Source organism: Dromiciops gliroides, chromosome 3 (genome assembly GCF_019393635.1).
Source record: "Dromiciops gliroides isolate mDroGli1 chromosome 3, mDroGli1.pri, whole genome shotgun sequence".
Classification (NCBI taxonomy): domain Eukaryota; kingdom Metazoa; phylum Chordata; class Mammalia; order Microbiotheria; family Microbiotheriidae; genus Dromiciops; species Dromiciops gliroides.
The window spans coordinates 241,403,561-241,419,111 of record NC_057863.1 but is presented as its reverse complement, the minus strand read 5'-3'; the positions used below and the strand labels follow the sequence as shown (position 1 = coordinate 241,419,111).

Here is a 15,551-nt window from a genome sequence, read left to right as displayed (position 1 = left end):
TAGGTGGCGCAGTGGATAAAGCACTGGTCCTAGATTCAGGAGGACCTGAGTTCAAATCTGGCCTCAGAAACTTGACACTTACTAGCTGTGTGACTCTGGGCAAGTCACTTAACCCTTATTGCCTCACAAAAAAATACAAAAAATTTAAAAACAACGCATTAAGAAAAAAGTAACTGGGGCAGGGGACAAGGGGGAAGGGATGGGGATCTCTTGCTTGCATACAGAAAGACAAGCAGACTATGGCCTAGAATGGGTGATGCTGAACAGGGACACATTGTAAAATTCCAATAAGTGTAAGAGATTATTTCTGCCCCTCCAGACATTGAGCTTTTATGGAAGTCTCGCCCAGGGGAATGAGAGTCCAGAGGCTGAGGAAAGACTGTGCATGGAATGTTTGAGAGAGAATGAACAGACCCATGTTTTTGGAAAGGATGATGAGTTTAGGGAAGGAGCAGCAACTTTCAGATGCAACAGAAAGACTTTTAGCAATGTGCTGGGCAAGAAGCTCAGCTCTTAGGCAGCCTTCTAAATTTATTCTCTCTTTTGGAGAATATGCTAATTCTTAATAAATGTATACACTGTTAAATGGGACAAAAAATGTCATGAGATCATAGCTCAGAGCTGGGAAATACTTCAGAAGTCATCTATTCTAACACTGCCATTTTACAGATCTAGAAACTGAGGCCTTATGATGATTAAGTGGCTTGACCAAGGTCACTTGGGTAGTATACATCAGAGGCAAGTTTTGAACCCACGACCTCTTGATTATGGAGTCATCACTCTTCCCACTAAGCCTTACATCTCCAAGGATCTGAGTTCAAATTTGATTTCAGGTATTTACTAGCTGTGTGACCTTGGGCAAGTCATGTAACCCTAATTGCATTAAACATCCAGGGCCATCTCCAGTAATTCTGATGTATATCTTGCCACTGGACCCATTGCTCCAGAAGAAAGAGTGATGTTGGTGACTTTGCACAGCCCTCCCTCACTTAAATCCAATTCACTGCAAGTTATGGCATCACCCTGATGTCATGGTCCTATTGAAGAATGAAGGTATCAATAGAATAGGAAACCTAATTCAGGAAGCAATTCAATAATGCTATCTTGCCGCCTTGAAAGATAGTTTGGGGGTCAACTAGGTGGCACAGTGGATAAAGCAGCAGCCCTGGATTCAGGAGAACCTGAGTTCAAATCCGACCTCAGACACTTGACACTTGCTAGCTGTGTGACCCTTGGCAAGTCACTTAACCCTCATTTCCCCACCAAAAAAAAAGAGATAGTTTGGGATTCCTGGAGGATGGCATCACTTCAGAAAGGTGGCATCCTCTGTTACATCACTAGTAGCAAATGTATGAGCAAAGCATTTCTGGACTACTCCTTTGTTAGTTCTCAGAAATAGGAGCAATACTACAGACTATGTAAGAGTAAACATCCTTTGGGTTAGCCTGGGCCTGATAATAATAGCTGGCATTTCCATATCACATGAAGGTTTGCAGCTTTACAGATATCATCTTTTTTATCTTCACAACAACCACTAGAGGTAGGTGCTATTATTATCCTTATTTTACATGTGAGGAAACTGAGGCAGAGAGTGGATAAGTGACTTGCTCAGGATCACACAGCTAGTTAGTTTCTGTAAGTAAGTTAGGCCAGATTTGAATCCAGATCTTCCTGACTCCAGCTCCAGAGCTCTATCCATTGTCACCTCACTGCCTCCTACTGAGGATATAATGGCATCAGAGACATCAATATTTTCACTCTCAGACACCACTGACTATTGCAGAGCTTATTCCTTAGCTAACATTTTTAAATCATGTGAGTTAATGACAGCAGATGTAAAAGGTCATTCCTGAACCTTATCATGAAGACCTGAACTTTATTTCTCTTTTTCTGTTTGTAAAGTTTAATCACATGGAATGTAGCATGTGTGTGTGTGTGTGTGTGTGTGTGTGTGTGTGTGTGTGTGTGTGTAAGGCAGCAGGGAGTAATGGAAATAGACCTATAAGTGACATTCAGAAGACCTAGATTTGCATTCTAATTCTGATAGCTACTACCTATATGACCTTGGACCAGTCACTTCTGTTCTCTAGATTCAACTTCATCATCTATAAAATAAGTTGAGGGGTGGGGACTGGGAAGGGTGGAATAGATGGTTTCTAAGGCCCCCTACCACTCTTTTATTTTTATAGTGCAATGAGAGTTGAGTAACTTGCCCAGGGCCACACAGCTAGTAAATGTCAAGTGTCTGAGGCCAGATTTGAACTCAGGTCATCCTGAATCCAGGGCTGGTGCTTTATCCACTGTGCCACCTAGCTGCACCCCACACCAGTCTTAAACCTATGAGCCCTATAAAGCAAAGGGAGAAGATATATATAGGAAGTGTCAAATGCATGAAAATTATATTGATAGCCATTTGCCTATTCAATCAAACAAATATAACCCTCTACTATAGAAGTTGAACTTTTTTTTTTCTAATGTAAAGAATTAATTGTGATTTGAGGTTTTTATGACCCCATCTTTTGGTTAGAATTTAAAAAACCCAGCACAAGCACTGGCCCAAGCTCAGGCACCCCACCTCAGCACCAGTGGGTGCTCCACCCACTGGCTGTAGCTGTTGCCATGGTGCTGGCAGCTCACATAATCAACACTCTCTGACGCCTACATGGGCCTGGAAAAATTATAAGGATTGGAAGCCCAGTGAGGGCAGTCATGTGATTGTCAATCAGGGCTGCCAGTCAATTAGCTTGGGGCTGTGTGTGGACAGCCTGGGGTCTGCTGGGAAGGAGAAGGGAGGAGATTCGCCATTCTGGCGTTGGAGCTGGAAAGAGACAGGATGCAGCTGTGTTTTCTGTTGAGCCCCAGGCAGTGGAGTGATAGCAGGTCGTATAAACTTCCATTCCCCATCCCTTTTTTTCCTTGCCCTTAATTCTACTAATCTTACTTGTGTTTTAAGTTCATTTTTGTTAATAAGCCCTGTTCTGTTTTTGAAAGAGGCTGTTAATCTCCTTCCTTGCCCCAATATTGTGGCAAGCCACCTAATTAACACTCCCCAATTAAAATTTGGCCCCTACACCAAGGCAGCTAAGTGGTACATTATATAGAGTACCAAGCCTGAAGTCAAGAAGACTCATCTTTCCAAGTTCAGCTCTGGCCTTAAGATGGCAGCTGGGTAACTCTGGGCATGTTATTTAACCCTGTTTGCCTCAGTTTCCTCATCTTTGAAATGAGCTGACAAGGAAGTGGCAAACCACTCCAGTATCTCTGCCAAGAAAACCCCAAATGGGGTCACAAAGAGTGGGACTTGGCTGAAATGACTGAACAACAATAGCAAGTAGAAACAATAGAAAAATTTATACAAGGACAACATTGTAAAGAAAAATGACCTTGAAAGACTTTAGAACTCTCACCAATGCAATGATAAAACATAAGTCCAAAGGCCTAGAGATGAAACATTCTACCCATCTCCAGCCACCAAAATGATACACTTAAAAACAGAATAAAGACAGCTAGGTGGCACAGTGGATAAAGCATCGGCCCTGGATTCAGGAGGACCTGAGTTCAAATCCGGATTCAGACACTTGACACTTACTGGCTGTGTGACCCTGGGCAAGTCATTTACCCCCCCCCAAAAAAAAAATAAAGGAAGGAAGGAAGAAAAACAGAATGAGATGTACTTTGAGATACAGCTAATATGGAAATTTTTTTTGTTGGACTGCATCTATTTGTTATGAGGATTTTCTTTTTCACTTTCTTAATTCCTTAATGGGGGACAGGGGGTATAATAAATGCCCATAACAATGATTTTAATACATAATATTTTATTTTTCCCCAAGTGCATGTTAAAACAAATTTTCAACATTTAGTTATTTTAAATTTTGAGTTCTAAATTCTATTCTTTCTTCCCTGACATGGTAAGCAAAATGAAGTTTTGGGTTTTTGTTTTGTTTTGTTTTTTTAGGCAATTAGGGTTAAGTGACTTGCCCAGGGTCACACAGCTAGTAAGTGTTAGTGTCTGAGGCCAGATTTGAAGTCAGGTCCTCCTGAATCCAGGCCTGGTGTTCTATCTACTGTGCCACCTAGCTGCCCCTAAAATGAGTTATTTTTTAATGAAAAAGAATCATCTTCTGGTGTAAAGCTAGATCTTAATTCCTCTGTGTTCTCTAACATAAGGTTAAATCTTATCTTCTGGATTTGAATTTAAATGGGGCTAGACAGTAGAGAGGCAACTTGATATATTAGATAGGGAGCCAGCCTCAAAGGTAAATTGACCTAGTCTACCTCTGTCATATACTGGTTGTGTAACACTGGGAAGGTCACTTAATCCCTCAGTACTTTAGGCAAATCTCTAAGACTCTAGGTTGCAGAACAGATGCAGGTCTGCATTTGTAGAGACAATCAAAAGGGTCCTCTGTACCACAGAAACCACAGATCTACTCTATATATGGTCAATGACAAAACAGAATGTATCAAGACTTGGGGCAACTAGGTGGTGCAGTGGATAAAGCACCAGTGCTGGATTCAGGAGTACCTGAGTTCAAATCTGACCTCAGACACTTGACACTTACTAGCTGTGTGACCCTGGGCAAGTCATTTAACCTTCATTGCCCTGCCAAAAAAAAAAAAAAGAATGTATCAAGCCTTGTGCCCATATGACTATGTGATAAGTAAAGAATTAAAAGCATTTTTTGAGGTTAATGTTTTCTTAACATTAGGAAGCATCATTAAAAAAAATAACTTAGTTCATTTTCCTCAAGGATGGAACATTGGAAGATATTATATAATGGAACATTATCTTTATCTTGAATGGTGGTGTAATTAAACCAAATTCTCTGGAAGAGCTTTTGTCAGCCAGGAAAAAAAATAACTCACTTACTTAGTATTTCAGTTCCCTAGTTATGATGAAAATTCATCAGCAACCACAAATGTCACTATCAGCCCAGAATCTTATTCACAAGTTTTGTGTCAAAATGAAATAAAATAAAATAAAACTTGGATTTCCCAAGTTCAAGCATGGATTTAAAAATTATTTATGAATTAATTTAATAGTGTAAATTAAATAAACCCCCAAACAAAGTGACCTTTGAATGATTGCTAAAACCAAAACAAAACCAAAATAAACAAACAAACAAAAAAACCCTATGGTTACAAGAGAACAAGAAGCATAGCATAACTTCCTCAAGAGGAAGAGAACTACAAGATCAGAATGGGCCATACCTTTTCATTAGTGATCATTGTATCAGTTTCTTTCTCATAACTAAAGCTGAGAAGGCTGATTTCTCATTACAAAAGTCAGCCATTCTGCCTGATCTCTAAGAAATTCCAAAAGAAATAACCAACCAGGCAGGAGGAGTTTAAGGGGTAGACTATCTAGTTCTCTCTTTGAACCATAGCTTCATAGGTTGAAAGCAGAAAGAGCTCTTTGAAGCCATCTAGTTCAAACTCTCTACTTTATAGTTGAGGAAACAAAGGCCCAGAGCAGTTAAATGAGTTTCCTACGGTCACCCAGGTGGCAAATGGCAAAGCCAAGATTTGAACCTAGGTCTTCTGATTCCAGATCCAACTTTTTGTTGTTGGTTTTTTTCCCACTGAACCTCACTGTTGTACCCTGAATCAGTAGGAATAGGATGTTTTGAAGAGAAGACTCCATCCAGGCTCTGAAGCATCCCTGATATCATTTATCTCCACCACAGGCAGGCAGCCCCATAGATCGGGAGCCCTGCTACCTTTTGTGGGAAGGACAGTGGTCTAAAAATTAGGAAGAAGTACTGGCTCTGCCACTGATCCATTGCATGACCTTGGACATTTGCTCTAGATTTGTCTCCCCGTTTACAAAATGTGCATGAGGGGCAGCTAGATGGCGCAGTGGTTAAAGCACCGGCCCTGGATTCAGTAGTACCTGAGTTCAAATCCGGCCTCAGACACTTGATACTTACTAGCTGTGTGACCCTGGGCAAGTCACTTAACCCCCAATGCCTAAAAAAAAAAATGTGCATGATCCTACCTACTCTGCCCTACATTTGGGATGAACTGCTAATGAGATGAATTAATTACTAGGAAAATAGATAGGGACAAGAACTGTTAATTCTTTGAGATAGAGAACTCCTGGATGAGAAAGATGTGGAGCTGGAAGGGATTACAGAGGCCTTCTATCCAACATTCTCATTGTACAAGTGAGGAAACTGAAGCCAATGGAGATTAAGTGACTTGCTCAAGGTCACTCAGTGGTAAGCATCAAAGGTAGGATGTTAACTCAAGTCTTCAAGACTCCAGAGCCAGTGATTTTTCCTTTGCACTATGGTATAGTTAGCAGAAAGCAAACCCCACATTCTGAAAGAAAAATATCCCAACTTATTTTCTAAAGAGGTATGAAAAAGGAGTGAGTCAGCTAGGGGGCACAGTTGATAGAGAGCCAGAACTGGAGTCAAGAAGAACTGAGTTCAAATACAGCCTCAGACATTTATAACTGTGTAACTCTAGGCAAGTCACTTAACCCTATTTGCCTCAATTTTCTCAATAAAATGATCTGGAGAAGGAAATGACAAACCACTCCAGTATCTTTGCCAAGAAAATCTCAAATAGGGTCACACAGAATCAGACATAACTAAAAGAAATGAACAATAACAACAATAGAAAGGGGTACGTGCTGCATGATGTCAAGAAACGGGAGCATGAGGAATTATTTCATTAATTTCCCCCCTTAATAACATGTACTTAACTGGGTTAGGCATCTATTTTTTTAAGTCCCTTTCCTAATCAGGTATCAAGTTGGTTGGTGTTAGAGAGAAAAGTCTAGATTTTCAAAGAAGAGACTTGAATATACTTCCTTGTATACCAGCAACTCGAATTAGAACTTAATTCATCATTGCCCTGACTTCTGATGTTGGTAGAGAATTGAATTAATTGGATCATGTGTAGACAGATTAGCTCAGATTACAAATGGAGCTGTAAATCATGGATGTAGGCTGGAACTCAATTGCAAAGTTGCATTGTTATCATTCCCCAAGTAAAAGCCCAGTACAATATCTTATTAGTGTTCCAGAGCACTGTATATGGCAATCCAATTTGCAACCACTAAACCATGAGTAAAGTGATGTCTTTAAGGACCTTTACAAATTCATGTGGATAGGAGGTTGGCACAGAATTAGAAAGTAAGGAGCTGTGTCATAGTTGAAGCATTGGGAGAATTCAGAGTGTTAAGGGACCATAAAGAAAGATACCTGCTTTCATCTGCATAGCATGGCAATGCACTGCCAGCATATTGAACTGGAGTATAAAATATTAGCTGTCTGACTTGAAATCTGCAATGTGTTTTTCAGTATGCTGGAACTTTTCCCATCTGGCATCTCCTACTTGTCCTTTGAACTGAGTTCATAATATGATATAGCCTGGCAACAATTTTCTGAAGTCTCCACAGAAACTAGGTTGGGAGGACAGCAAGATAAGGATTCTAATTATTCCCAGAAGGCGTTCCTGTGTGAACAGACCCTCTTAAATTCGGTGGGGCTTAGAACTAAGTTTTATGTCTTAATTTCTCAGTGACCATTGTTTTATTGGCATCACTGGGTCTTATTACTCTTCTCCTATCTTTTTTTTTTATTCCATTGTGAGATGACCTTACTACAGGAAAATAAACACTTTTTTTTTCAAAAGCCAACTGAATATCCTTGAAGGTAAAAAGGAAGAAAGAGCCTTGTCTTCTTCTATCTCCTCCCCACCCCACCCCCAAAAATCAATAAACTCTAATCCTGACAGAACAAGAAATAACCATTTAATACAATTTAAACATTACTGGAATTAATTTGTAAGGACACAGTCCCAGACAAGTCTCTTATAAGTTTCATGGATAAAATAGATAAGGGATTGTTTTATATACAAAAATAAATAAGTAAATAAATAAATAAGGGAAAATCACATCCTATGAATATTTGTACCCAAAAGGTTTCACTTACTTCTCTCAGGTTCTCTAGAAATCACTCGGTCTCCCAGTAGAATCACTGCTACACAAGCCCAAAGGACTCTCCCCATCCTTAGAGACACTGAGTATGAGCAATATTGTCAAAGATAATACAAGTGGCTTATTACTAATGCTTACATCAAGAGTTCACCACCTTTTAAAGGGATTAAAGAGATAGAAGGGAAATGACTACAGGAAATAAATAACTATTTAGTCGTATTTATAAAGTATTAGATGCTTGGGGGTGGAGAGATAGATTTGCATCTATCCTGATAAGCTTTTTCACTTCATTATATAAGAAGTCAAGTTTTCTTATGACACTGTCAGTGAGGATAGGAAATGCACACAGAATCCTACATTCAGTTCCCCTATAGTTTTGTATTTATATTAAGAACTAGGAACAACCTAAATGTTCAACAGTTTGTGAAGAGCTAAATAAGCTGTGGTACAATTAATGTAATAGAAAAATACAATGTCATTAAAATGATAAATAAGAGAAATGAAGAAATTTAGTAAAGCCTAATAAAGTACTTTAAGGTAAAGAAAGTAGGACTAGAAAAGAATCTATAACAACTTCAAATATATAAAAGGGGGAAAATTAGTATATTTATAAAGCTGAATGAAAAAATTGAGAACATGTAATATAGCTATTGAAATTATTATACTTGTCTTCATATTATATATAAAATAAGTTAATGTTTCATTATAAATACAAAAGGGTATATTGAACTCGCTCTGTTATTTTTAAATGTGTTTGATCAATTATTTTAATGTTTAAAATCTATATCTATTTGTGTCTGGTGGTAGCCATCTCTAGGGCAGGGGTGAGAGAAAGAAGGGGAAAAAAAGGGGCAAAAAGAAATTTACATGATAACTTTGTTGTATATTTAAAAGGAATAGCAAGTTGTGCATAACAGATTTGCAATTTCATGTGTAATCATGGTTTTTTATTATACTGTCATTGGAAATGCTTGTTTTATTCCATAAATTAAAATTTAAATAAATAAATGGGGAGTGGGGAGATTTAGAGTTGAATGCAACCTCAGCAGCCATTTAGTTTAACCTTCTCATGTTACATATGAGATCCAGAGAACTGAATTGACTTATCTACAGTCAATCATAGAGTAAGATGCAACATCAGGATTTGAAGCCATGTCCTCTGACACCAAATCTATCATTGTACCATTCTCATGATATAATACTAATTTGACTATATTAGTTCAAAGATGATAAATGATTTGTTAGCAAGAAAATCTAAATACTCTAGAAAGATGTCTGAATATTTCTATCCCATAAAATAAGGATAAAGCCTTAAAGTAGGCATTGATTATAGAGATATTTCTGTTAATTTTCTAGAATTAGAAACCAGTAACATTAGACTGCTATAATGTCCTAAATAGTCATTTGGGATTCCAGGTCTTATAGAAGCTATTTGGTCCTCGGAGTATAGTACTGAAATTAGTATATGTAAACTCTGTGTCTTTTGATGCCTTAGAGCATGAATTGACTGATCAAATAAAAATCTCACCTAAAACTTCCTGGATAATTTGGAGATGGATTGATGAGAACTTGATATTTAAATATCAAACAATCTCTACCCAGATTCCTAAAATAGACCCAAAATTAAAATGTGGTCCCCTGATAATCTACTGAAGGGGTTGATAATCCTAGATCAAGATAAGAAATTTGACAGCTTTATGTTAAGTGCTTCATTATGGACTATTCAAATGTATCCCTTTGTTTTCTTAAGAACCAAAAAAACACACTGATGTTTAGCTACATCATTCCTCCTTCCGTCTTCTCTGTGGTTGGAGATGAGGCAAAACAATAGAATTGATCCTTTTTGTTTCATGGTCTGGGGACTTGAAGCTTTTCCTAGGCAGGAATATAAGATTGTCTCAGACACTTGCTATCTGTTTGATACCAAACAACTCACTTTCCTTACTACTGGGAAAGTCGAGGCCTTAACTTATTTATAAGTAAAATGGGGGTAATGATAACAACTATCTTTCAGGGTAGCTGTGAGGGTCAAATGAGCTTTTTATATATATATATATATATATATATATATATATATATATATATATATATATATATATATATATATATATATATATATATATACACATACATACATATATACATATATATACATACATATATATACACATATATACACACACATATATACATACATATGTATATATATACATACATATATATACACATATATACACACACATATATACATACATATGTATATATACATACATACATATACATACATATATATGTATATATATACATAAAGCACCTTGTAAACATTTAAATGCTATGTAAATATTATTTTCTTGATACTTTCAATCCTTCCAATAAACTTCAATAAGGTTATGTAATCCATATGTATTTTTTCTCTTTATATGAATGGATTTCAGTATTGGAACTAAATTTTCTATGCAGATAAGTCATTTTTGTAGACTGCCATATTTGTTTTTTTGTTCTTAGGTCACATCCCCAGAGTCAATGTGTGTTTTAATCCTATGTATTTAATAAATGGATTTTTTGCTTTCAAAGAGAAAGTTGAGTATAAAATTGATTAGGATTCAATCCATCAAAATGCCTTAATACCAATAGCAACAATCTCCTACAGGAAGAGATCTGTAGGGAAATTTGAAGAGCAAGTAATGCTCAGAAAATATGGACCCACCTCCCCCCACCCCCAGCAGACTATGAGTAATCTTGTAAATAAGTCATAGTTGCTTAGTAACCACAGTGGAATGACTTCTTCTGTTGATTTAGCAAAGAAGTTATACAGAAAGTTTGTGAAGTAAAGCTTTGATATAAAAGGCAACAAAAAATTGTACACGAAAGCACTGAAGAAATAAAAGACTGTCCAAATCAATACTGCCTCAACCTATCCATCACTATAGATTGGTACCCATAGAATGCTGTAATCAGTACTAGCTTCAGGGAAGAAGAAGAGGGAATTTTATTGAGAGAAGCAAAGGGAATTATATTGGGTCTTTCACACCATAGCTATTTTCTTTATTTAGGACATTCTCTATAACTGTAGGAGTTGAAAGATAGAAGCAGCATCTTTTTGTGATTTTTTTATACTTTCTTTCAAATTACATGTAAAAACAATTTTTATAATTTTGAGTTCCAGATCATCTCCCACCCTTTCTCCCCTTTTCCCTCTCTGATACAGCAAGCAATTAGATCTAGATTATACATGTGCAGTCTTTTTTTTTGTGTGTGTGCAGGGCAATGGGGGTTAAGTGGCTTGCCCAAGGTCACACAGCTAGTAAGTGTCAAGTGTCTGAGGCCGGATTTGAACTCAGGTACTCCTGAATCCAGGGCCAGTGCTTTTTCTGCTGCGCCACCTGGCTGCCCCAACATGTACAGTCTTACAAAACATATTTCCATATTAGCCATGTGGCAAAATAAACAAACAAACAAAAAAAACAGATGAAAGGAAGGGAGGGAGAGAGAGAGAGAGAGAGGGAAAGAAAAAAAAAGAAAGGACATATGTTTCAATCTGCATTGAGATTCCATCAGTTCTGGACCTGGAGCTATGTAGCATTTTTAATCATAAGTCCTTTTGAATTGACATGTATCATTGTATTGTTCAGAACAGTTAAGTCATTGACAGTTGATCATCTTACAAGATATGCATTTTTTAATAAACATTTTTATTTATAGTTTGGGGTTCTAATTTTTATCTTTCCTTCTATCCCTCCCCTACCCCCTCTCTGAGGCAGTAAGCAATCAGATATGGATTATACATATGCAATTATGTAAAACATCACAATATTAGTCATTTTGTATAAGAAAACTTGAATAAAAGAAGAAAGAAAGAAAGTGAAAATAGCATGATTCAGTCTGTGTTCCTTCAACATCAGTTCTTTCTTTGGAGGTGGATAATATGTTTTATCATTAGTCCTTTGGGATTGTTTTGGATCATTGTATTGTTGAGAATAGTTTAGTCTTTCACAGTTCATCATCAAATAATATTGCTCTCTCTGTGCTCAATGTTGTCTTGGTTCTGCTCTCTTCACTATATATCAGCTCATACAAGTCTTACCAGGCCTTTCTGAAATCATTCTGCTTGTCATTTCTTATAAGATTATTCATAATATTATAATAATATATAATATATATTATAATATTCAATAATATTCCATCACTACCATATACCACAGCTTGTTCAGTCATTCCCCAATTGATGGGCATTCCTTTGATTTCTAATTCTTAGCCACCACAAATAAAGCTGCTAGAGATATTTTTGTACAGATAGGTCTTTTTCTCCTTGGGATATAAACCTAGCAGTGGTATTGCTGGATCACTTCACACCTATCAGAGTAGCAAATATAACAAAAATGGAAAATATTGGATGCTGGAGGAGATGTAGGAAAACTGGAATGCTAATCCATTGTTGGTGGAGTTGTGAAAAGATCCAATCATTTTAGAGAGCAATTTGGAATTAAGCCTAAAGGGCTATAGAACTAAGCATTTTTTTTAAAGATAGCAACTCTTCCTATAATGTTTTTACTAGCTGGCGCTGTAACAGGAAACACACTGCACTAAAAGGCAGAAGATTGGGGTTCTAATCTTATATTTACCACTAACTAGCTGAGTTACTTGTGGGAAGTCTTATTTCTCCATGCCGCATGTTAAAATATCAATAATGATACTTGTCCTACCTACCTCACAATTTGCAGTTAGGCTATAAAGGATATGGGCAGCTGATGGTGCAGTGGATAAAGGCATATTCCTGAGTTCAAATCTGGCCTCAGACACTTCCTAATTCTGTAACCTGGGGCAAGTCATTTAACCCTGTTTGCCTCAATTTCCTCATCTATAAAATGAGTTACAGAAATAAATGGCAAGCCACTACAGTATCTTTGCCAATAAAACCCAAATGGGGTCAAGAAGAGTTGGACACAACTGAAACAACACAACAACATCAAGGATATGAAAGTGCCTTGCCAAGTACAAGGCATTTAACATAAGGATCACAGGATTTAGACAGGTAGAAGGGACCACAGAGGTCATCGAGTCTAAATCCCTCATTTTACAGATGAGGAAACTGAGTCTTATAGTGGCAAAGCCATTTGTTGCTCAAGGCCACATTTAATAAAGTAATAGGGTTGGTATTCCAAGCTACACATTTATCATATTACACTATATCCCAACCTGTGGTTTGAAGCAAGATAACATGTGTAGAACAACACTTATTATATTACTGCTGTTGTTTTTGTTATTCTTTTTTTTCTTCTCTCATCCTTGCCCTTTTGCCTTTTAGCAAACAAAAGATTTTCTTACTCTTATTGACCTGTTCCTCCCTAATTCTCAGAAGGATTTCTGAAAAGGCGATATTTTTCCAATAAGGAAATGCTGTCTACCTGTGCTGAAAAACTGTTCTATTTTGTTACAATATATTTGTAAAATGTTCAGTAGGAGAAAAAGCAAAAACATATTATGATTATTAGCGAGAGCTGGGAATTGTTAGGCTCATTATGATAATCAATCAAAACATGCACAATGGAAGTGCCCCAAAGTAAAGGAGACTAGTAACATGGCATATTAGGAAAACAGATAATCATGGAGAAAATGCAGACTGTAGAAATGAGGCATGTGACTACATTCTTTTGTGTGTGTGTGTGTGTGTGTGTGTGTGTGTGTGACTACATTTTTGCATCTCTATTTTTTACTAGTCAAAGCGAAAGGGTATAAAGGGTTTTAGAACAGAAACCACAGGAAGAAGAAATCTCTTTAGCAAATATGGACGTTTTTTGTTAAACTGTTTACATTCCTACATGTGAAGATGATACTTCTAACTCATAAGAACTTTCTCAGTATTAGGGCAGCTTGAGTAAAAGAACACAGTTGACTTCCCCTCCTTAGATTATATTCCTTGCAAGTTTGGGTGGGATATGATCAAGATAGAGGAGAGCCTATGCAATCTTATTATCAGTAATGTCCTACTGAAGAAAAACTGAACTTACGGACTTTGGAAGAAGATGGGCAAGCTCTGAATTTCCGTAAGATATTGGTTATTAATAATCATTTCTCAAACAGGTGATTGAAGGCTATTTTCCACTTAGCTCTGGAAAAGAACATCAAAGCTGAATTAAGCAGTAATTGATAAACGTTGTTTAGGGAATAGAGTAACTTATGGATATATCCATATATATGCGTATATATTTTTATATATATCCATATATATGCGTATATATTTTTATATATACGCATATATACACACATATATATTATATTTTTCCTTAAACCAAACCCTAAACTATATATTATTAATGTGAATAGGAATTGGTGATGAATTCTGTCATTGAGTGGCTTCACTTGTGTCAGAATCTTCATGACTCCATTTGGGGTTTTCTTAGTAAAGATACTGGAGTGGTGTGGCATTTCCTTTTCCAGCTCATTTTACATATGAGGAAACTGAGGCATAAAAGGATTAAGTGACTTGCCCAGGGACACATAGCTAGGAAATGTCTGATGCTGTATTTCAACTCATTTCAACTCATGTATTTCAATGTCATGATGCTGTATTCCTAACTCCTGGCCCACTGCTCCATATACCGCACCATCTTAATGTCAATGACAAGCTGGTTTTTGAAAGAATATATATAACAATTGGATGGATGCCTTGTAAAGAACGCAGAATCCTGGGAACAAAATACAATATGATTACCACAAAATAAATTAAAATATCACTAAAAGGAAACTGAACTCTGAGTAATGAGATGGGAAAAGTTATAATAAAATGTAGTTTTTCTTTCTCAGCAAAAAGATAAGGGACTAACTACAAGGGAAATGTGTTGCATACATTATCTGACATGGTTGCCAAAACTACTTTTATCTTTAACTGTTTTCTTTGGTGAAGCAAAGATTCCATTCCAGAAGAGACTGGGGAGGGCAGAAGTTATACCCAGAAATGACTGGAGTAAAACAAAAGGCTTCAATAAAGTATTCTTTAAAATTAAAGCACTATTGGCCATATTTTTGCTTTTCCATTTGTTCTTGAGAAAGTTCCAGAATAGAAATCAGAACACATATTCAAGTTTAAAATCCTACTATATTTTTATCTATGTTACTCTGAGTAAGTATCTTAATATCTGAGAAATGAAAGCAATTTTTTGTGGTTTTCTGTTTTTAATTGTCTTTTTTATACCTTCGGTAGAAATTGATTCAGTTTAACACTTAAATGCTATAACCACCCCCTCAATCTCATTAAAGCAAAACTTGCCCTTCTAAGGTTTTCCCTTTAATCCTGTCTCTAAGTTTCTCCATATGATGAGAGAGCACAATGGTATGTGATTATTATATGATCGCCCTTCTCACAAACATTCATTGACTCCCACAGCCACCAGTATAAGGTCTAAACCCTCCCTTTGTCTCAGCCAAATGAGATTATTCATCATCCCCTCCCCGCCCCCAAAATAAATCCTCTTTTTACTGTGCCCTATTCTGTTGTATTATTCCCTATATCTAAAATGACCTCATTTCATTTCTTTTCCAGTGCCAAAATTGGGAGCACACATGGAAGTATCAAAAAAGACAGTGATACCAACTCCTA

The 15,551-nt window shown here is 36.8% G+C and overlaps 1 protein-coding gene across 1 annotated transcript in view; it reads right to left on the bottom strand.

Moving 5' to 3' along the window:
• The window catches only part of LOC122745522 (cytokine receptor-like factor 2), a 41,291-nt gene extending 33,266 nt beyond the window's left edge, over window positions 1–8,025 (bottom strand). Inside the window, exon 1 of the mRNA XM_043990858.1 lies at window positions 7,950–8,025. Coding sequence (XP_043846793.1) covers window positions 7,950–8,025 — 76 coding nt within the window. The remainder of the gene's footprint in view (window positions 1–7,949) is intronic.
• Between the last annotated feature and the right edge of the window lie 7,526 nt (window positions 8,026–15,551).